Source organism: Protomyctophum bolini, assembly GCF_963924005.1.
Source record: "Protomyctophum bolini genome assembly, chromosome: 11".
Lineage (NCBI taxonomy): Eukaryota > Metazoa > Chordata > Actinopteri > Myctophiformes > Myctophidae > Protomyctophum > Protomyctophum bolini.
The window spans coordinates 24,362,584-24,386,824 of NC_137872.1; the positions used below are offsets into that span (position 1 = coordinate 24,362,584).

The 24,241-nt window shown below is 43.7% G+C and overlaps 2 protein-coding genes across 2 annotated transcripts in view; one reads left to right on the forward strand and one right to left on the reverse strand.

Annotated features, from left to right (window-relative positions):
- Positions 1 to 14,603, forward strand: part of kcnt2b (potassium sodium-activated channel subfamily T member 2b) — a gene marked incomplete at both ends in the record, with an annotated part of 81,360 nt that extends 66,757 nt beyond the window's left edge. The window contains 13 exons of the mRNA XM_080775653.1: positions 1,121 to 1,395; positions 2,560 to 2,929; positions 4,196 to 4,301; positions 4,872 to 5,044; positions 6,654 to 6,725; positions 6,964 to 7,098; positions 7,237 to 7,348; positions 8,630 to 8,731; positions 9,370 to 9,453; positions 10,442 to 10,570; positions 10,826 to 11,186; positions 12,927 to 13,011; positions 14,480 to 14,603. Of these exons, the coding sequence (XP_080631779.1) occupies positions 1,121 to 1,395; positions 2,560 to 2,929; positions 4,196 to 4,301; positions 4,872 to 5,044; positions 6,654 to 6,725; positions 6,964 to 7,098; positions 7,237 to 7,348; positions 8,630 to 8,731; positions 9,370 to 9,453; positions 10,442 to 10,570; positions 10,826 to 11,186; positions 12,927 to 13,011; positions 14,480 to 14,603 (2,128 nt within the window). The remainder of the gene's footprint in view (positions 1 to 1,120; positions 1,396 to 2,559; positions 2,930 to 4,195; positions 4,302 to 4,871; positions 5,045 to 6,653; positions 6,726 to 6,963; positions 7,099 to 7,236; positions 7,349 to 8,629; positions 8,732 to 9,369; positions 9,454 to 10,441; positions 10,571 to 10,825; positions 11,187 to 12,926; positions 13,012 to 14,479) is intronic.
- Positions 14,604 to 17,594: 2,991 nt separating this feature from the next.
- On the reverse strand, positions 17,595 to 20,267 carry LOC308323371 (inter-alpha-trypsin inhibitor heavy chain H3-like; the record flags this gene model as incomplete). The annotated part of the gene is made up of 2 exons (XM_080775100.1): positions 17,595 to 18,352; positions 18,491 to 20,267. 2 exons carry the CDS (start codon positions 20,265 to 20,267, stop codon positions 17,595 to 17,597), a joined length of 2,535 nt encoding a protein of 844 aa, XP_080631226.1.
- Positions 20,268 to 24,241: the final 3,974 nt, after the last annotated feature.

The window sequence follows — 24,241 nt, forward strand, 5'->3', positions numbered from 1 at the left end:
GGTCAAATGTACTAAAGCCTCTTTCTCATAATACAACATGTACATTGGAACATGTCCGGGTGAATCACAATTTAATCACTTATTGTCCGGTGTTGTGCCTTAAACATATAGCATGCAACAGGACAGGAGAATGTCTGTGTGGACCAAAACGGGCCGGGCCCGGGCCGTCTCTGTCCCTGACCAACGGGCCGTGGGCCAGGTGGGCTCACGCGCTGTTATATTAATTTTCCGATGTGAATTTCACCCAGACTTGACTTGCTTCAGCAGCGCGGCAGCATGCTGCTGTCTGCTCCATAGTGACGTGACAATAACCCCCCCACACACACGCACGCACACACACAAGCACACTAAAATCTGGTCAAAACTATAAAGACTTTGAAACAACACGTTTTACATTCTATCTCTCTCGCTCCGCGCCTAAACTCTCGTCCTCTCTCTCTCCTAATTATTATGCAGTGCAGCTGTACACACACACACACACACACACACACACACCCCCCGAGTAGCAGGCTATGGCTCTCCTCTGACAGAAACAAAATCTCAGGAGCTCCGCAGTCCGCAATAAAAACAAATTAAATACTGCAGGAGCATTATTACCACACTTAACAAATAGGATTTGTACATTGCAGAAACTACAGATACATAACGTAAGTGTTCTTATTATTGTCCGTCTACTCTGGGTTTTATAATGCAGCGTGAGTCCGCGATAGCCGATCTACAAGCTCACAATGCGTTGCACTGATTGACAGTGCACGCGCTGCTGCGTCCGTGCACCAATAGAGCGACTGCGGTGGCGGCGCGCATGCTTGAAATATTAAATAAAAATATGTCGGGCTTCCGGGCCCGGCTCGGGCCGTTTCTGGACTTTACCAACGGGCTTAGGGCCGGGCGGGCCTTAACTCCAGGGCCTAAATATAGGCCCGTGCAGGGCTCTACCCCACGCACATGAATATTAACCTGAGGGAGATGTCATTGTTTTACTTCCTTCCACAGAACATGACGGACACAATGAATTGCTTGACATGCGGTCGGTCTCCCGCTGATGCACCACCAGGCAAAACGTAGTTACTTCCTTACTTTGTCCCAACCCGTCTGTGTGCTTTGTGTCTCCCTCTGGCAGGTACGGCGTGTGTCTGATCGGCGTGCGGCGCCTGGACACCACCAACATCCTGCTGAACCCGGGGCCCTGCCACATCATGGGCGGCTCCGACATCTGCTTCTACATCAACATCTCCAAGGAGGAGAACTCGGCGTTCGTCCGGGGCCAGAGGGGGGACCCGTCTGCATCTGCGTCGCGGGGCGGCCCCCATGGTGGGGGAGGCGCCCGGGGGAAGCAGCAGACCATCTACCACGGCCTCACCCGCCTGCCGGTCCACAGCATCATCGCCAGCATGGGTCAGTGTTGGCCAAATCCTTTTGTCACCATGATGACATTTCTATTATTGCATTGCGATTAATGGTGATTTCAATCATTTAATTGTGTTTTTGTCGTTTGAACACTGGAGCCTTATGCATATATTTTTTTATAATAATCTGTTTCGCTTTGAAGTTTGAAATAACCTCACCGTGCCATTGTCACATTTGAAAGCTAATAGGATGAATTGGAATGATTCGTACTAATGTACAATCATTTATCTGGTCGACAGATAAGCCTCGAAGAGAGCAGCTTCTGAAATGTCAAATGCAATGGGGGAATAGTAGGGGGAACACTGGAACTTTTCCACTCACTTGTTCAAAGTGTTGCACTCTATGGCAGTGCTTCTCAACCTGTGGGTCCGGACCCTCAGGGGGCTCCTAAGACCTTTTTAATAGCTAAAAACATAACATTTTTAACAGACATTAAAAACGTCTTATTCGTAGTCTTATTCACATTTTAGAATGGAAAGAATGCACGTATTGCTGCTCTACTAGACGACGTTTACCAAATAAGAAATACAGATTAAATGTACTGTGCCAGACTGCCATTATACCATATACAATATACAATACAGCGCCTCAAAGCAGTGACAGACCACTATCTGTCACACATACAGTACTCAGCACACAACTGATTCACAACCTATCCAACCTATCCTATCCGAAGTAAACAACATTTCCGCGTCCTTACTGAAACACATCACAGGCAATCAAACCTCAACAATAGAACTCCACCTTATTGCACTTCCCAAACATATTTAATCTAGAACCCACATTGCACTTGCCTCTCATGTTTGTTAATCACCAAGCATTTCCCCAGGTGGAACTCATTGGCTGCGTGGCCATCTCAGCTAAACAGGAAACGGTATTCAACAATAAACTGCAAAATGAATAAACTGTGCAAGTTAATAAAGTGCCAATATGCTGTGCAGAATAAGTAACAGAGGACCACTCTGTTACAGTAAGATTTTTTTTTTAACGTTATTGTTAGTGTATAGTGTAGTACATTGTGTATAGTGTAGTACATTTTGAATTCCGGACTTAGTATTAGTCCTAGAGCATTGATACTTTTACTTTAAGTGAAAAATGTGAGTATGTTGTTCCGCCACTGAACCAAGGTGAATGTGATCATTGTGAATCCAGGCACGGTGGCCATAGACCTGCAGGACTCCAGCGACAGCAGCCCAGAGGGCCAGGACCCCGGCGGCGTGGGGGGAGGGGGCGGTGGGCCCGGAGGCGGGGCCGGGGGCGGAGGGGGCAGAGGCACCCGGAGCGGCTCCAGGACCACCAACGAGGCGGGGGGCGTGGCCAACACCCTGGCGCTGCCCGCCATGGGCGACTCGTCGGAGGACCGGCGGCACAGCATTGCGCCCGTGCTGGAGCTGGTGGACGGGGTCAGCAACCCCACCTTTGACCTGCTGGGAGACCAGTCCGAGGACGAGGCCGGGGACGAGTGCAAGGAGGACAGCGACCGGGACGAGAGGGGCGGCCACTGGTGGGGCGGACACCAAGAGTGAGTTACACACCAAGGTTTATTTAGTTACAGAGGGCCCACTGGTGGGGCGGACACCAGTGACTTACCATACCGAGGGTTTTGTTACAATACTTGTTACAAAACTACTTTAAATTATTTTATACTTTTATCTATTTTTGAAAAATAGTGAAAATTTGTGCAAATCTTTGAATATATTCTTTCACAACGAACGTTTTAACTAAATTCTTTGCTTCTGAGGGGTCCCTGGATCAACATAATTTCAGATGGGGGTCAAAACAAATGCCATTTCCCCCCCCGTCTCCATGTAAACAGGCAAAACTGTGAATCTGTAAAACAGCGCATATGTATTTTATTGTACATTGATGAAGTGCCATTGGTGATATTTGGAGTTCCTACAGAATGAACAAGTGCTCCCTCCTCGAATACAAAGCGCCACTCATCTTACAAATACAAATGTAGACTAGCGATGGTGAATGTAAAACCATGATGTAAACAAAAAGCCTTGTGATAGGCGGCAGCAGCGTTTATGTAATGTATAAAATATAATCATCCCATCATCAATCATCATCTGCCTGCCTGCCTCTGGCCCACCTGTCAGCCTGTCACTCTGTGCTCTGCAGGCAGAGACAGCGGCCCTCCGTTGTGGTCTGTCTGTGTGGGGACAGGGACAGATGAAAGGGGGGAGCTATACTGCTCAGGGCAGTATAGACAAATTCAGAAACGCCAACATATTTCCTGTAGGCGGAGACGACATATCTACGGTGTAAACAGCCAGGTCTTCTATTACATTGAATGGTAGAGTGACTGATGTTAGTCTGCTCAAACGTTACTCTTTTACCTGGTTTTTAGTTACTAACACTGACTTTACAAAGATGCCCAGAACATTGGGATGAACCTGTGTAGTTTATGGCTGCTCCAACAGTAGAGGCAACATTCAACTTTGGAGAGAAACGGAGTGTCAAAAAATACACCGCGTGGCTGAGACCAGAGCCATAGCGTAATGGTTGAGACGAAGCAGTGAAAGGTCCTGAAAGATACATAGCGCCAGTCTTACCCAATACCCAATCTTTCTGTGGTATGAATGAACACAAGGCTGCTGTACCGCATACTAAGCATTTAAAGTATGAGGTATAAAGTACAGCAGCCTTGTGTTCATTCAGACTGAACCTTTGAAGGGTAACCAAGTGCTTGTGTGTTCATTTGGGGGGGTGCGTGTGTGTGCGTGTGTGTGTGTGTGTGTGTGTGTGTGTGTGTGTGTGTGTGTGTGTGTGTGTGTGCGTGTAGGTGGGTGAAGGGCTACCCGCTGAACTCTCCTTACATCGGCAGCTCCCCTGCTCTGTGCCACCTGCTGCAGGAGAAGATGCCTTTCTGCTGCCTGCGCATGGACAAGGTATGCAGTGGTGGAAAAAGTACTCACTTTTGTTTTACTTGATATAGAAATACTCCGTTACAAGTAAAAGTCCGGAATGTACAATGTACAAAAGTATTATTGGTATAAAAATGTACTTGGGATATTTACTCGTAACCCATTAAAATAGGTCCACCCACGACCCACAAATGGGTCCTGACCTCACTGTTTGGGAAACACTGCTGTAACTCATTGGTTGTCAAAGGCTACATGATAAATTTTTAGGGGGTCGTTGATTTGCCTGAAGAAGGTCAGTAGACCGAAAGCTTGCTAAATAAACTTACATTGATTGTGTGCAGATCTGAGTTTGCAGAGCTTCCCTTTATTTTCCTCTAGGGGGTCGTTGATATGAAAACGTTTGAGCGCCACTCCCTCTGCTATCGCTCACACACACATTCCTCTGTCTGTCCCCTACAGTCCTCTGTCTGTCCCCTATAGTATAGGCGTGTCCTCAGTCCTCTGTCTGTCCCCTATAGTATAGGCGTGTCCTCAGTCCTCTGTCTGTCCCCTATAGTATAGGCGTGTCCTCAGTCCTCTGTCTGTCCCCTATAGGCGTGCCACCACGTCCCCTTCGAGGACGCCCGTTCCTACGGCTTCAAGAACAAGCTGATCATCGTGTCGGCAGAGAGCGCGGGCAACGGCCTGTACAACTTCATCGTCCCCCTGAGAGCGTACTACCGACCCCGCAAGGAGCTCAACCCCATCGTCCTGCTGCTGGAGAGCATGTGAGTTATCGTTCTAAACCTCATAGTCCTGCTGCTGGAGAGCATGTGAGTTATCCTTCTCAAACTCATAGTCCTGGTGCTGGAGAGCATGTGAGTTATCCTTCTCAAACTCATAGTCCTGGTGCTGGAGAGCAATTATCCTTCTCAAACTCATAGTCCTGGTGCTGGAGAGCATGTGAGTTATCCTTCTCAAACTCATAGTCCTGGTGCTGGAGAGCATGTGAGTTATCCTTCTCAAACTCATAGTCCTGGTGCTGGAGAGCATGTGAGTTATCCTTCTCAACCTCATAGTCCTGCTGCTGGAGAGCATGTGAGTTATCCTTCTCAAACTCATAGTCCTGGTGCTGGAGAGCATGTGAGTTATCCTTCTAAACCTCATAGTCCTGGTGCTGGAGAGCATGTGAGTTATCCTTCTCAACCTCATAGTCCTGGTGCTGGAGAGCATGTGAGTTATCCTTCTCAACCTCATAGTCCTGGTGCTGGAGAGCAAATGTCATGATCGTGACAGTCATTGACAGTCCTTCAACGTGGCAGCCCCCCCCCGCTCTGTGGAACTCTGTCCCAATGGGGATTCGCCACGCTCCAACACTGTCGCCTACCACTGACAAAAAAACATTTGATAATTACGAATCAGGCTCTGCCAGAGGGCTGAATAGATTGCCAAGTACACTTTTCAGTTTGCAGTCTTCACATACAGGCACATACACAGATCTCCATGTGGGACACCGGCTGACAGTTAAAACGGGTGCTATGACAACGTATATCATTAGGTTCCCAAGTTGCATTGTTCCCAAGTAGGCCTGTGGCCGACTGCGACGGGCACGTACAGGTCTAGTTTTAACCATGATAGATTAATCGAAATAAACACCCTTACTTTTTCCTGGTGACTGATACTGCCCTTCTAATACGTGCCTGTGGGTTTTTTATTACTTTTTCATTTATTTCTAGGAATGAAAACATCAGGGAAAGAATAAGGCTTCATAAAAAAAAAATATTACAAATAAATTAAAAAAGTAATTAAAAAAACACAGGCACCTCACTGAATATACATGTAGCTACTGCACTTTACCACCACTGTGGAATTCAATAAAAAAAAAGCCAATAAAGAGCTGAGTCACTCCTATTTCCTGTCTAGTGTTATTAGAGGGTCTTACGCTGTCTTTCCCCAAACCGCAGGGATCCTGTCTCCAGGGGAAGCCTTGCACTTCATTATGTTATCTATTACTCTGTTTTCCATAAATTAACAGGTACAGGCTTTAGTTCAGACTGTCATTAGGCCGACAACCTAAACCTTGTAGGTTAGGTTCTAAACCTTTGAAGGATATTCAGCTATTAGTGTAGAAAATGTTTAATTCCTATTGACAATGAATGGAGAATTTTCTCATTATGTGGACGAGCAAATCGGCTAATTGTGTCCTACACATATTCCATCATATTCAAGGGCTTTTGGATAGAAAGGAAACCATTTTTTGGACGTACAAGGTTTCCCGCCCCGACAGCGACACGATATTGGGCTAATTCACAACAAAACCATCCTATTTGTGTTTTGATTGGTTCCTCAGACCCGAGGCATACAACCATCTTATTTGTGTTTTGATTGGTTCCTCAGACCCGAGGCAGACTTCCTGGAGGCAATCTGCTGGTTCCCCATGGTCTTCTACACAGTGGGCTCCATCGACAAGTAAGACAGACGGCCGGCCGGCTGATCTCATTACTCTTTTCATCCCTTCTCCTTCCATCTATCTATCCCCTTCTCATCTTTATTCATTCATGTGTATCCCCCGTTGCTCTCAAAGACGACTTCATTTTGCACTTTAGATGTATTAAAAAAGTAATTTTTATTATAATTTTAGCTTTTTGACACTCTGCTGCGCGCCTAGTTAATTGCCTGCTCCATCTTGGCTCTCTTCTCTTGCCAGCCTGGACAGCCTGCTGCGCTGCGGAGTGACATTCGCCGACACCATGGTGGTGGTCGACAAGGAGAGCTCCATGATTGCAGAGGAAGATTACATGGCTGACGCCAAGACCATTGTCAATGTTCAGACGCTTTTCAGGTCTGGCCTCGTTCCTTCCACCTAGCGTACTTAACTTAACAAACCCTCATAAGTGATTGGGGCGTCAAGGTCTCACATCATTCTCTCTTGCATTGTTCACCCTCTCCTCTTTCTCTGTTCTCCTCACTCGACTTCCAGACTGTTCCCGGCTCTCAGCATAATTACGGAGCTCACCCACCCGGCCAACATGCGCTTCATGCAGTTCAAAGTCAAAGACCACTATTCCTTGGCTCTGTCCAAGCTGGAGAAGGTAATGGAGTCTTAAAGCTTTCTAGTTTCTCTTTGGCTTCGCCAGCAGCGCCAGATGCCCATAACCCATTAAAAACGGGAAAGCATAATGTGTCATTTTTGTTAATACAGCATCACTTTGAGCCATCATTTCATACTTTGGCTAGTATAAAAAAAATTGCAGATATACAAGCTCATAGCAGAGCTTGTAGATCTGCCATTTTTGAAAAGAATACAATAAAATTAACTAAAATCTTTGTTTCTGGTCGTCCCTGGAACAACATATTTTGAGATGGGGGTCCACGGTCAAATATATATAATTTTGGGGGTCCTTGACATGAAAAAGTTTGAGAACCACAGATATAACATATGTTTTTTGTTTTTTTTACTAAACAAAACTACAACAAAAAAAACTGTTAGGATTTAGAAGACATTATTTAGAATAGGGTTTTAATGGGTTAAAGCTTTCTAGTTTGTCTCCAGCAGAGCTGCCTGTCCTTAAAATGAGGTTCACGGATCGACATACAATTCACAATTTAGTCATTTAGCAGATGCTCTTTATCCTGAGCGACTTTAAGTGCCAGATCAGAGTAAATGGCATGAACCCATGGTCAGCAAACGACAGGGTGAATGTTCAAGTAAATAGAGTGCCTGCAAACAAAGACAACAATTTGGTGCTACGTACTATGACGTAATTAGGATGCCAAGTAAACATCCAACCTAGCATCTGTCTAAATACACTTGCAATCTAAATAGCTTCGTGGTCAAGGAATAACAATAGCGTAAGTGAACAAATGAGCAACGGACATATATCTTGTCGGGTGGAAACCTCCTATGTCCAAAATTGTTGTAGTAAAAGTAGCAGAACTACAAGCTCAAAGCGCCGTTTCGTGCCACGTTTTGCACTCGTGGAATGTGGATCTATATTGTATTACTTTTGGTAGTACAGTATTCTCCATATTTTAACAAAAAGTTCAAATATGGAGATCTGCATAGAATATAGCATCTATGAAAAAGTAGGAACCAAGAAGCAGCAGTGAGACGAGGAATGAAAAGCGCTAGATCAGCGGTTCCCAAACCTTTTTTAACTCTTAAAGAGAAATTAGATGTTTGCCTGCATGGGACCCAAACTAGGGAAACTAGCTGATCTACTTGTAGATTGGCTATTTTCACTACTACAGTACTTAAACATTTGTTTTCAAATTTATGGAATTTCTTTGATTTTGATTTTTTTATTTTTCATGGGGAAAAAATCATGTAATTTGGTGTGTGCGCGCATGGCCGCACGTGCGTTCTTCTGCAGAAGGAGAGAGAGAGGGGATCCAACCTGGTCTTCATGTTCCGCCTGCCCTTTGCTGCAGGAAAGGTGTTCAGTGTCAGCATGCTAGATACTCTGCTCTACCAGGTACACTGGAATGACGCACACACACACACACACACACACACACACACTGCCCTTTGCATGCATGCAATGGTAAAGCATACATGGGCAACTGGCAGCCCGGGGGCCACATGCAGCCCGCAGGTAATATCGGAATATTGATATACCGGTATTATTTATGTCAGCAGTTACAATTTCAAACATGCAAACATGATACGTGCTTTAATTACTTCTAAAGTAAAGTCTATAGTAGCTGAACGACTAGTGTTAGAATTTTATTGTCTTTTTTATGTCCAATGTATTTGCATTTAAGTTCATAAAGTTAAGTAACCTACAGTATAACTAAATGCATTTGAAATGAAATAAACACAAATTTAAAATAGCAGGTGTAAACATCCGGTAGCTTTTGGGAAAGGTTATACAAAAACGTCAGGCACCCCATCTGGTGGCCACACGGCAGCATTTTCTAATTTTTTACCTCTTCAGTCTACTTTTACTCCACTACAATTATTCGAAAACTGTAGTTACTACGGTAGTTAGGCCTACTATATACATTTTGGCCATTTGAAAATAGCCGACAAGCTCACAAATTCACAATGCGTCGCGAGTATTTCTACATTACAGTATTGATACTTTTACTTCAGTCTCTGTTCTCCTTCCAGTCGTTTGTAAAAGACTACATGATCTCCATCACCAGACTGCTGCTGGGTCTAGACTCCATGCCTGGCTCTGGCTTCCTCTGTGCTGTAAGTAGTGAAACAACTCGCAAAACACATGGGTTTAGCATACGTTTAACCACTTTCAAACTACCGTTCCTATTCTGGGCATATACAGTAGGTTGAAAAATTGTTCAAAACTGTCAAATAATTGAAAATAAAAAGATATTACTGACAAGTTTTCTCTCTCGGCACACTGTATTCTGCAACCTATTGAATTCCACATCCTCCTGATATGGGGAACTGAAGAATGGATGAGTAAAAGGTCCTCATTCAGCATCCTGTTAAAGTGATATTTCACTTTTCAAAAAGCTTTTGGTCATTTCATTGTCTACTCAGGCTTATGTGAACACCCCAGACAGTTTTTAAGTTGCTCGATTCACTATTTAGATATTTGATATTCATTTTAGCGGCCCCGCCCCCTTCCTATACAAACCCATTGTAACTGCAAACTCCATTTTAACCATTCCGTTAGATGATTAATCGAAAAGAACCGTCCTTTTTTCTGGTGACTGATACCGCCCTCCTAATACATGGGGTGCCTGAGTTTTTTTAATAACTTTTTTCATTTATTTTAAATAATTCCTTTGGAAGAAAAGCATCAGGGAAAGAACAAGGCCATAAAAATAATCTAAAAATAATTATTAAAATAAATGAAAAAGTAATAAAAAAGTCCACAGAAAAAAGTCCGGGTGTTGGAGAATCTAACATGGTTAAAATGGAGTTTGCAGTTACAATGAGTTTGTATAGGATGGGGTTGGGGCAGTTAAAATGAATATCAAATATCAAAAACTGTCTGCCATGGGTTGTTCACATAAACCGGAGTAAGTGATAAAATGAACAAATATTCTTTTTTGAAAGTGAAATATCCCTTTAACCCTACATGGTACCACCCTCTCTAGCTCCTAGAAGAAAGAAAAAAAGCTGAAGAATCGTCAGCCGCTTTTGTCACTAATTATCGCTGACGTTGTCCTGTGTTTGTATGTGTGTCATGTCATGTGTCCGTTTTCTCTCCCAGATGAAGATCACAGAGGATGACCTTTGGATCAGAACCTACGGGAGACTCTATCAGAAGCTGTGCTCGTCCACCGGAGACATCCCTATAGGCATCTACCGCACTGAGGCGCACAAGCTGCCCATCTCTGAGGTGCATGATGTGATCTGTATTTATGCTCATATAAGGACACTGGTTTTATCCATTGCAGTATTGATAGTTTTACTGAAGCAATTTGAATACTTTTTCCACTACTGCATTTCGGGAGCTCCGATGCAGGCACGGAAAATGTCTTCAACTCCCTTGTGGACTCACTAAGCTAATGTTTCTAATTTCCTCTTCAATCAGGGGGGGCAAAAGTTTTGGCTATGAAAGTTCATTGTTCCAAATGTCTGTGACCGTGTTCAGTCCCAGGTGTCCATCACGGTGGAGGACTACGAGGACACCAGAGAGCCCAGGGAGCCTCTGCTGTCCCGCACCGCCCCCCACCGGAACTCCACCTCCTCGGAGCCCGTCTCCGCCTGCTCCTCCCACTCGGGGGCGGACCACCCCCTCCTCAGGCGGAAGAGCATGCAGTGGGCCCGGCGGCTGAGCCGGAAGGGGGGCCGGGGCCCCCTCGGCCAGGGGGCCAAGGGCGGGGGTCCCGGCAGCGCGGCCGAGAGGATCAGCCAGCAGCGGCTGACACTGTTCCGGCGCTCCGAGAGGCAGGAGCTCAACGCCCTGGTGCGGACGCGGATGAAACACCTGGGACTCTCACCGACGGGCTTCAGTAAGTTCTGCCCAGTCACTGCCATGTTTACACCATATAGACCTATTAGGTTCTTAGCTTACAGTACGTATGATTCATGACGACGATTTTTATGTATGTATTACAATGTTTTTGTTCTGCTTACTGTAAATCGCTCTGGATTAAGAGCGTCTGCTAAATGCCTAAATTGTAAATTAGTAGACCACTGTTTCCCAAACAGTTTCCGACAGTGGGTCGGAACCCATTTGTGGGTCACGGACAAATAAAAATGAAAACAAAGAAGTAGTGAAAATAGCCGATCTACAAGCTCACAACGCGCCGCGAAGACCTAAAATAATATGGACAGCATGATGCCATTGGTTTTCTACAGACCGTAAATGAAGCCGATTTCAAATCCGCCATCTTCCTACTGTATATCCAGCCCAAAATGCAATTGGAAATGAATGCTATTGGCAGGGCGGGTCTTCACTTGGTAGAACCAGTAGAAAGCCTAGAAAGTGACATACCCTACTACTACTTTATCATTAATTTAAAAAAAATTATGGGACCATAATTTACTAAACTCATATCATGATGATATAAAAAGTCTTTTGAAAAAATAACGTGCTTATGAAAAGGTTTACTACCGGTAAACTAATAAAATCAAGTGTAAAGTTCACCCAAAACTCATTGGCTCGTATTGAGATTATTGCAAAGGGTAGAAGGTGAAATAGCCACATCTGCTGGGCCAGTAATAGGAACAGCAGGCTGAACGAGAACCCAGAAGTGAGTTTCAATTCCAGCGAATGTGGTTGTTTGTTCCTTGTATTGGTTTGCACCACTGGTTCTCAACCTTTTCAGGCCGTGACCCCCCCCACAAACTAATCATTATGTACACCCTGATAAGCACTCGGAATTGTAGTTGAGGCATTATTTAATTTAACTCGGTTCCATAGATAAATATTGTGAAAATAGCAGATCTACAAGCTCACAACATTGTGAGTGTTGTGAGGTGTTGTGAGCTTGTAGATCAACATTAGATCAAAAAGGCCCCTCATATGGATTTCACTACAACATTTACACTAAGTATGTAACCGACAAAGATTCTAGTCTAAAATGAACGTACTGTAACACTAAGAAAACAGCCACAACTGTTCACATTTTGATCTATACAAGGCCATTAAGGCTTGATATAACAACGAAAATGTATTTTAAAAGCAGCAGAGCGAGGGAGAGCAAGGGAGAAAACACAGGAAAGAAATGGGTCAAAAGAGCGTTCGAAGGCGGTACAATTTCCTCAGTTATCCTCTTGTGGTTCATGGTTCATTGGATTATTGTGCTGCACATACGTACATTACATTAAAGCTGGTAGCAACAGTGAAGGCATTGACATAGTGCTACACCATGTGCTCCTGAATCACGTCTCGGGAAGAAACCACTTAACTCCAAAATGTTCATTTGTTGGTGTTGTGACTTCATATTGAGATCATAGAACATTGGAAGTACTCCAGTAAAGTAAAAAGAAAATACCTCAAAATTGTACTTAAGTACAGTAAATGTAACTTGAGTAAATGTACTTAGTTACTTTCCACCACATATACTGTATTATGTCCATTTTTATCTTCACCCGCCTTCCTCCTCATGGGTTATTTATAGCGCTCAGCACCTCTCTGCCGCGGCCGTCTGTCTCGCGACCACGGCGTACTAGCCGTGATAATACAGTATTTCCTGAGTGCTCGTTCCATTTCCTGTCTCACACATGCACATCCCTTCCTGTTGCAGACGGCGTGACGGACCAGGGAAACAGGCTGTCGTACATCCTCATCAACCCGTCGCCAGACACCAGGCTGGAGCTGCACGATGTTGTGTGAGTGCATACAGAGCAATGGTGTTCAGCCCTTTTCATATCAAGGGCCATTATTTATTCGGCATTTGAGCCACGGACCACCAATTGATGAGATTTAGCCTCTCAGACCCAAAACTTTGAATGTTTTGTTGTCTTGCAGTCTTTGGATAAGATTTTGTCTACAATTCCATGCTGTATTGATGTTGCACCACAGGAGAGATAACAGGCAAACGTCAATTCTCCTACATTCTCTAATTGTGTACACTGTAATTCAGATGTTTAACAAAAATGTAACTATTTTAGTCCATTTGATTGCGAACTCTCCATCAATTAGCCGAGGACTACCTGGAACCTCCTAAGGACCACTAAATACCACTGATATAGAGCGCCGCAGTCCCTCCCCCTTTCAGAAAAACGAGTGGCCCAGGAAATGAAACCCCAATGCATTCTCCCATCGGCACTTCTAATATAATTTATTTAAAGACGGTTACGCCGCGGACAAAGCCAACTCGGATCGTGACAAATCATGACAATGAACACAATGTTTTGAGCCGATCAAATAATTTATAAGACGAAAAACAAAACAAATAGTGTTGTCTCCTGACTTTCTTTTCTTCTTTCTAATGATTTGATCGGCCCAAAACATTGTGTTCATTGTGGTTTCTTTTAAAACTAGCCTGAAAAACTAAACGGAGACTACAAGGGGAGGTAAATCAATTTCCCATAGAAAGGAGGTGTCATTCACTGCAGACTTTCCCCTTTTGAGTGGTGCAGCCACTCTAAAGCAATGTCCGTCCCTGTGTTCCTATGTATGTCTAGGGTACCAACAGGGGGCGCTGTTGCACCACTCACTTCAGACTGATCTGATTTTATTTCACATATAAGTAAGCCTTGTGGAGCCATGAGGCCAGGAGCCTATTTCATGTATCTGTAGCGTGTGGCATCTGGATGTACAAGTACACTCCCTGGACATGATGTACAAGTACACCTCCTGGAAATTACTCTAGTATGTCGCAGGAACCCCTTGATGCTGAGTGCCAAGCAGGGAGGCACAGGGTCCCATTTTTCAGAATCTTTGAATGACCCAGCCGGGGATCGAACCCCGACCTCCCAGTCTTAGGGCAGACACTCTAACTACAAGGCCAAATACATTGGATACCTTTTTGTATTATCCTTTTAGCCATAATATCGTGCAGTTTACATTTCTGACTAATAAAGTCAATCAATCAATCAATCAAAAAACACATTTCACACATTTTCATACTGGCTCGCCTGCCACTAATGCCTCCCCCACCGGGAGAACTACTGTCAAAATTAAATACATATATAATTTTGGGGGTGGTCCATGACATAAAAAGGTTTGAGAACCTCTGATCATATTGTAGGACATTAGGAGCATACAGTACGTGTTCTCAGAAAATTGTTAGGATTCAGAAGACATTTTGTAGAATTGGCCTCATCAGGTCTAAATGGGTTTAACTCTGTGCAGGTACCTGATCCGGCCGGACCCTCTGTCGTTGGGGGGGCCCAACCAGCAGGGGAGCGGCAGGAAGTGCAGCGCGGGCCGCTCCGAGAGCCACCGCTTCGACACGCAGGACAGCACACACCTCTGAGCACAACTAGACCGACTCAAGGACAGACTCTCGTTCCCCTGCCGCCGGGATGGATGGAAACGGAGAGAATGGGGCCAATTTGGCATGCAGGGATGCTACCGCATACGATACGTGCTCCGCATCTTTCTCGACTAGAGCGTTCACACTGTCTCTCTGACCACAGGACTCAAACAGACCCTGCATGGACCTTTTCTACGATGATAGGAATGTTTTATTTATTTTATTTATGCACCTTCTCTTTGTTTTCAAATCGAAGACACAGAGGGGGGGGGGGGGGGGAGACACAGGACACTGAAGTGCATTTAAATGACCACGTATTTATATATTTGTTGTGACTGTGCATGTGATGTACCGCATCCTGTATGTAGAGTGTGTATGTGTACCGTATGTCTGTACGTATGAGTGTGAGTGTGAGTGTGAGTGTGTGTGTGTGTGTGTGTGTGTGCGTGCGCGCGTTTGTTAAGAGCCAGACACTGCCAATATTATCTGGACAGCCAAAGGAACACACTGCCAAACGAAGGTTGAGGGGAAGTATGTTTGTGTATTTCTCTATGTTGTAGCCGGGCGTGTTTTTTTGTCACACTTTAATGTTATTTGATGTTATTTAAACGGTGTCTGCTGCAGTTTTACATCGCTGCGAATATCGTTTCGTGAAGACCTTTTTGGTCATCATGTCTTTTTACCCATTCCTTGCACCCTGGAGCCAGTGAAGCCACACGTTCATGTTCCACTCTAGCAAGCAGCAGAGTGATACAAACATTCTGCTAGCAGATACAGTCAACATCACGTATCTGTGTGAATACCGTCTGTCCTCACCCTTTGTAGCAATGTGTGGATAATATTTCCTGAACAAACAAGTTATTTGGTTTATTGTTTGCCTGTTTCTGAGGTCCCTCGCTGCCTCTGTCACTCAAAGCCTGATTTATATGGCCGTCTCACTATGGCAGTGGTTCTCAACCTGTGGGTCGGGACCCCCAAGGGGCGTCCACACATGAGTTTTGATTACTTTTTTTTACTGCACCAAAGTAATCAACAAACTATAATAAATACTGGTCTGACATTGGCCAAATTATCAAATGATGTGAGCTTGTAGATCTGCTATTTTCACAATATTTATCTGCGGAACAGAGTCAAGAACAAAATGTAATGCCTCAACTCCTACAATTCTAAGTGCTTGTCAGGGTTGGGAGGGGGTCCCCAGTTAAAATATCATTATTTTGGGGGGGTCTGAGATTGAGAACCACTGCACTATAGTGTTGCACGCTGAAAACATTTTAGCTATTATCGGTGCAGTTGTGCAACGGAACAGAAAATACACAATTGAGCAATTATGTCGCCTTCTTCGTCACTGCATCCCAGCTTGCCGTCGTGGTTGCCGTGCATGGTGGACATACATGCATGTGTAGAGCAATGAAGGCAAGCCTTCGCCAATCTTTTAGTCTGGAAGCCTGAATGTGCGAATATAGGCAGAGAAACGGTGCACTCCTGTGGTGAGAATACCACTCGGCACCCCTGCCTGCCTCCACTACTCGCCTACTGCCAATGCATTCTCAGTGCTACTTTAGAAGATGTAAATATTAAAGTCAGTCAATATACTAGTCTCTAACCGTCTCGTTTGTTGTGTTGATTCATGCAGAGATCAGTAAACAAGATTAGTCATGGTATGTATACATTGCAATCACTATTCTACTCACAGAAGAGAAAGAGAGAATATTGGCAGCGTGAGTGAATAATTTATGTACATTTATCTCTATGGACAGTCATTTCTCACATCATATTCTTCCCCTGAGTCAGAGATGGATGTGCTTTCACACTATAGAAACTCCCAATGTAATAACCACACAGAATGGCCACCTGTTTTAGGGGTTTAGTAATTTTTTTCTTTTCGACTATTTAGCGTCTGTACCTTTGGTATCCCACAGGGAATTTCAATTTAATTGGGTAGGCCCTAAAATGATGATCATGGGGAATTATTTTGCGTAGTTCTTATTCCGGTTGTGGTTTCCTGCCTGATGACTACAAATCAGTGACTACAACATAGAAGATTTAGAACACTTTCAGCAATCCAATCAAACCCTAATCAAACACATAGACTACATTATTGTTCTGGCCATAGAGTGCAAATTTCAAATTGTGCTATACTGTTATCTAATATCTACTACAAATACTATTACTACAAATACTGGAGTTTCCTCCAGCGGTGAACTGTCCCTTTAAAGCCAAGGACCACTTCACCACTTTTCAACCTATCTTAATATAATTTGTCCTCACTAATGTTCATGATCAAATACCACAATTTTCTTCTACTCAGTCTGTGTCTCTCTCGGGGGCTGTGGGCAGTTCAGAAAACCGTCCACCAGTGACATCATCGATGGGGAAACCAAGCTAAAAGAAACTGCAGGATAAGTTGCAATGCGAAAATGGAAGCCATCGTTCTCACGATAACAAAAATCTAAATATAAAATAAATCTTGTTTAAAAATAAATCTGTTTAACGATGATGTCACTGGTGGATTGTGTAGTGTAGGTGCGTGTTTTATGCATGTATTAACACACAACTGAAAATACGTCATAATTGCACTTAAGTACTTAAGTAAATGTACTTAACTTTACACCAGTGCTAGGAACCACAGGGAAACCCAACATTAGAAGGGCAAAGCAAACACAGCACAGCTGAACTCATAACCACATAACCTGGCTATAAGTGAAACATTAAGGTGAAATATATATTGATTATTTGATATATAGCAACTACTCATAATACATGGAACCGTAACAGCCAGGTCAGTATATATGTGGGAAGTGACAACTGGCAACTAACTGACAAGTATAAATTAGACTCAACACCTTTCTATTAGTCTAGTTTTTATTTGTTGACGAAATTGTCAGTACATTTAGTCATAGTTTTAGTCATCATAGCTTAGTTTTTATTTCGTTTTTATATAGTTTCTGTCAATGAAACAATTGTTGACGAACATTTTTCCTCATAGTTTCAGTCGACGGAATCAATGCTGGTCACAAGGAAGTCAGACAGTTCTCTCTGAAGAGCGAGTTCAGGAGACACCGACCAACAATCCCGTGTTGGGGCAGAGGGAATATGGTAGTCCACAGCGGATGTTCTGAGAGCAGAAATCTCCACGTTATGGATTCTGAGTCGTGCTGAAAGGGAGCTTTGTTCCAGTATGGAATAAACTGCAGGCTTTGCCACTAAAATTCCTGTAGCATCGGTGCCTGATGGAGTCTGTCTCAAGACGGGCCAGAGAAGTTTCCCTCCATTCCTCCGATGACGCAGGATGACAATACGTGTATCTCCCACTGAAATGTCCACCTCATTGTCCCGCAGAATCAGTGTTCCTGTAGGTTTTGTCACGGTTGTGTGGTCCTGGCCCCAGTTAAAAGATTCCACATGCTGTCCATCTCGCACAATGATGGAATTGGTGTTCACCTCAATACGCAGACCAGCTTTGTAGTGAATAACAATCTTCTGGAGCCCCCCCTGCAGTGACTGCCTGAGCTTCCCATTCACAGACAATCCTTTGCTGGGATCTTGCAGTAATATCAGATGCTTGGCAGTGACACTGACATCATAACATAGTGGCATGAGCTGGTTCTCGGCTTCTAACAGAAACGTGTGATGCAAAGGAACTTCTGTTGTCGGTGGTACTGCTCCTCGCAGGGTGATTCCAGGGTCAGTAAATCCAGGTGGGGACGTTGCCAACACAGAGTGAGAGACAAATCTAGGGGGGGAAGCTGCCAACACAGGATCAGAGTAAGATAAAAATGTGTCATAGTCAGAGGGAGGGTTACTGGACATCATCAAAATATTAAAAGAACCTTGTGGCCTTCTGTGCCTGCCTGAGCTTTTTCTTTTTGGAGGCCTAGCTTCACCAGTCCTTGTCTCTGGTCCTTCTTTGGGTTTATGGAGAACTTGGTTCTTCTCCCCTGGTGGCTTTGTGACCACCATGGATGTGTGTGGCGTTACAAAACTGTATTTCAAAGACAGCTCCAGGGCCTCTTTCTTTGCGTTCTCCTTCTCAGCACCAGATAACTGCAACTCTTTGTCCAGCAGCTGTTTCACTGTGAGGTAGGCCCAGACCCTCTGGAGATGGTGGTCAGAAAAGGTTATTTTCATGCTCTCTTTCTCAGACTTGTACTCCAACTTTATGTTGCCTACTCCAGAGGCAACAACCTGTGGAGTAAACGTTTCAATGTTGTTTTCTGTGATCAGACCAGCCACCACAATTTCAGAGCCATTGTAATACTGGCTGAAGTTGGTCTTGGTTAGATTATTCCCACCAACATAGATCATTATCACATCTGTCAATAAAGGATTGGCAACCTCTTCATAGAAATCCTGTAGCTGCAAGTCAGCATCTGAATCTGTATAAATCCGTCGAGCCACACCGTTGTTCTCCAGTGCCATCTTCTCGAGGAACTCAAAATCAACATCCTTTCCAAATCCAAGACAGTAGAGTGGGTATTTCTCAGTTATGGCCTTTCTTACATTTGCCTGAATCCTTTCAAGATTCGTCTCCCCGAAGTTTGGTTTACCATCAGTAAGAAGTATAAGAAGAGATGCAGAGCCTTCTCTGGGGTTTTGCTTCAGCATTTCTGCACCACGTAACACGGCAGCATTGATATCTGTGGATCCTATGCTTTCGATGTGGCCTGCAAAATATTTGGCAGCTTTCAGGTTTTCACTGTTGGCCTGGGACAGAACTGTCCTCCAGGGGGAAACTCTGTCATCAAAAGTGATCAAACCAAAGTAATCTTCTTCCGCCAAGTCTCCCAAGATTTTTAGAAGAGCACGACGGGTCTGATCCATTTTCTCGCCGCGCATGGAGCCACTTCGATCAATGATAAAGACAACATTCTTTGGTATGCGGGGGAGACCGCCTGGGGCAAAGTGATGGACGAAATGCCCACGAGAGACCTTGATGTCTCCCAGTGAGGTGTCCCTGTTGACATCATAAACAACGACCAGATCTCCATTCATTCCCTGCTCTCCACAGCAATTGATCTGTTGTTGCTCTGTAGGGTAAAAATACACCCAGGCCTGATTGTGAGCATGTGTCTTTGTAATGGCATTGGCTAGAGCATTGGTACTTAACCCTCCTTTAACCTGGACAAAGGTAATGCCCGGCTTCTCGTTGATGTATACGTCCATCTTGAAGTCTTTGACCAGCTGCATGGGTCGGGCATGGATCTGCAGTTCATATTTGCCCAGTGTGCGTTTCAGAAGCTCCTCGTAAGTGAGTTCAAAGGTCACCTTTTTGAGAGCGGCCACAGTCACAGAGGTCTTAAACTCCTCGAGTGTTCTCCCCACAGAACTGACCACACCGGCACTTTCACCCCGGGACACGGCCCCAGTGTACTGCTGTTGTGCTTGCTCCTTCGTTTTCACAACACCGCCATACATCTGGCCGTCGACAAGCATGGTGAATTTGCTGATGAAGGCATTCTTAGGAATCCTGACTTGGAAATGTATTTCTTTGGGTGCGTCCACGCGGTTGACAACGCGGCTGGTGATGACAGTGGTGGCGTAGCGACTGGTCACAGTGGAGTTGATGTGGAAGCTGTAGATGTCCCAATCCTTCTTGATTGGTGCTGCGGTAACAAAAGCTAGCAACCACCCAAGAAGGGCGAGTCGCACCAGTCTCTCCATGATGTTATGTCGTGGAAATTATACTAACACAAGACCACTTAAACTAAAAGATGAGGTGAGGTCAATTTAATAGAGATCTCTAGAGCACAACCATCTTCCAGCATGTCGGATGACTGAACTCCAGAACAATACATGCATGTCAATTTTATACAGTCTTACTCAAAGGAGGAGGAGGACCTGTTGGTCACATGACCAGACAGGTAGCCTCCACATCAGACAATGGGACAAATCTAATTAGAATGACAAGTGGTCGAAGTCTAGTAAACTTGGATGGGTATGAATAAACTGTGATGAATGAGCATGACCACACAAAAGAGGCTGGGCTGGTGTTGCTAAACAGCTGGAGTCCAGGAACTGTCTCACTGACACTTTGGTCATAACAAAAGCCTATTGATATGGGAAAACGGTTGATTAAGAGTGGGAGAGGCCTAGTACTCAGTGTGAACCACACCCAGTTTGACTAGACATCAGGATAAGTAATTTACAATTAGTGGTGTGAATGCACAATTTCATATTTCCCATTACAGGACTCCACACAAAATGATTCCTGGGATGTTCAACCTGCCTTTTAAACTCAGCTGAGAACAGATAATAGCTATGTGCAGACCTTCTTAAAGGAGCAAACCCTATTAAGAGATTCTTCCTTTTTTCGCTGACACTAGATTGAGTCCATTTCACAGAGGTCACTATTGAATATACTCTTCTGTCATCAGTCAAAAATCTAGGCTCTTGTAATGATTATATATGATATCAGTTCTCTGTGGATAACAATATTAAACTAAATAATTAACTAAACAAATCTTTCACTGGATTACTTATCCTTATATGACGCAACTCCTCATACAGGCCTTCTGCATAACTAGATATTCTGCCATCTATAGCATTTTCTTCAGAGTATACCTTTTGATATCCCTACCACAGACTTGGCCTAGTCTACTTCGTCATATCCACTTAGACATCTACAATACCCTTGCTTTAAAATACCAAAAATCCTTAATGACGTTCTTTCTGCTACAAAGCCCCATTTGATTGTATCATTGGAATAATCTCTCTTAGATTGATTTCATCCTTCAGTCGCTTTAGGACTTCCCTACATTCACATCTATAGATTAAACTTGTTAATGCTTCTAAACTGACTTATGTACCAGCAATGCACTGATGTATTTCTTATTTTCTCTGTTGCTTAACAGCTGATGTGATATGTATGTTATGTACTGTATCTGTATATGATCTGTATCTGTGTACTGTATGTTTGTATGTATTCTGTTTCATGGGTCCCCCTTGAAAATTAGAAGCTGCATCTCAAGGGGCTATCCCTTCAATAAAAATCACACCTGTGTGAAGTGAGGGGTGCTAATATATTAAAGTCTAACTCATGTTGATATGGTGATGTAATGGTGATGTAAAAGAAACGGTGCCAACACAAACATTAAACGCCATTAACAATAAAGAGACAATATAAACGTCAGTGCTTCGATGCGTATGTCGCCGTTTGATGTGTATGCGCCGGTAGCCAGGACAAATCTTATTATTATTATTAAAATAATTCAATATTTCAAACGTTCTTTCACGGAGAAGCTGAAAGAACGTCTTTTCATATGATTCTGGGTATTCAGCCCATTCCACAGAAGACACCCCTCTATTGTGTGTCAGTTACTTTTCTCCCTGTCATCAGTCCAAAATCCACCATCTTGTTGACATATGATATCAGTTCTCCAGTCTAGGGATAACGATAGTAAACTAAACAAATTGCATCTGTGGGTGTAATGGTCCCTCGATTATCAAGTCATCTGGCTAATAAACAAACAACACAGGACCGATTACACACAAAACGCTCTCACACCCATACGCCCATCTACACATTCCAATTCCAACACAATTCCATGGGTTGAGATTAGGTTTTTTTTCTTCCTCGTTACTCACTAATGCCCTAACCATAACCCTAAAAATCTATCATTTTCAAAGGCCCAACATTTTTGTTGGATACAGCTATTTGAATCAACTGTTTAAGTATTTTTCATGAACCAATACAGCCACAACAACTCACAACGAACCTCAGCAACCACAACACACATACGGGGTGATAGCTCCAGAGTGAAAAGACTTGTCTGATAGTAAAAACAGAGAGATGGGTCTGTGTCCGGGGTGATAGCTGATCATCACCGCGACTGACGTAATGGTGTAGTTTTCCAACCCTTTAAAAACTACACTGCGGTGATCTGCTATCAACAAAAAATGGCGTATGTATGAGCCTTCACAACTCACACCTCCAACGGCAGATACAACAAAACATGCAAAATGTAAATTCCAGAGACGGAAACAGTCACTGAACATGTTTCATTGCAACTCAGTCAAGGTCCCAAAATGACAGTAATAGTACACCAGCTTGAATCACACTAGTTAGCATACAACACAAGCAGCAGCAGCAAAGAAGCCCAAAAAAAACTACCTTCCTACCTTGAGCCGTCTTCTACTTGACCTCATCAGTTGTGTAAGTGATGCCAGGGTCAAACTGTGGAACCCTCCCAGTGTCAATGGCACCGACCAATGGCGACCATCCTCATTCTCCAATATCCTGGCTGCCATCTTCTCATTTAGCCGTGGATGTTTAGTACTGCACATAGCATTCTGGTGTGTATGGTGAGTGATCAGGGCCTTGAGCTGAGAAGAAGCTGAGCTTGAGGGTCTGGGGTCACCATCAGTCCATCACCCTGGCTTGTGTGTGTCTGTGGGACAGGTTGAGAGAGACACCATAAGCTTTGAGTATAAGAGCGATTCATACTCCTATTTTACCGCTGTAGTGCCGATAATGGTTTTGGCTTGGACATTGTAGGCTACATGCCGAACCGACTTTTATTCGTGCCTAAGTAAGTAAGTTAGAAAGAAAGTGAGCTGACCAAGATCCTCATACACTGTAACCAGTCACAACTCACTAGCAACATAACAGCAGACAAACATACACAGCCTGTATACATATACTGCATCCTTCCAGTTACAACATACACAACCTAGTAGTATACAGTACAACATCTAGGCTATTATATCCTGTCACATACACAGCCTAGTATACGTAGGTATGCGTAGCCTAAACGTAATGTTAGTTTTATATCGGATAGATAATACATTTTAGGAAGGAAACTGTGGGGACTTTGGACATGCCTGGATCTTGAAATAATTTGACAGATATAAGTGAAATTCAGGTTGTAACACTTGTTCAATATCACTTTCAATTAAACCATCATTGGTAAACCGTTTCATACAAAATGTGGTGCTATGACACCCCAAACAAAACATTGTGTCTGTATATTTATTCTAAAAATGTATATAGGACCCATGCACACACAGCACTTGTTTGTTCATTTTAACCTAGCCGCAATTTGCAACTCTAGATTTTTTAATAATGGGGTGAATCTAGAGTTGCAATACCTTCCATTGACTCCCCACTTATCCAATTTGTTTTTGCGATCTGCTTGTATTAAAACAATGTTAAACTCATAGTAGCTGTAGGGCAACTTTGAATTATATTATATATATTATACTCTTTCAAAGTTTGTTTCATAAAAATCCACCAGACATGTTATGAGCTACTTTCGTCAAGAAATTCTCTGCAGGTGATGGTCAAAGTCACTGAACAATACCCTGCGTACCACCTGTTTCTCATTTGCACATTATGCAGGAGGCAGCAGCGCAACCCGTTAATAAAAACGAGTGCTTCCAAACTCCAACACTTTTAACAGAAAGTAGCTCATAACATGTCTACGGTGGATTTTTATTAAACAAAAGCTTGGCAGATTGAAAGAGGATAATTCAAGCTTGGCCTATAGAGCTGCAATGTTGGTGATGTGGGGGCGCTGTCCTACACACCAAAGTCACGCAGGAAACAATTGCATATTTGGCCACTCTGGCACGGTTTTTATTTCACAGAAAAGGTAGCGACAAGGTAAGTGCGTCTATGCTAGGCAAAAGTCAGTTTC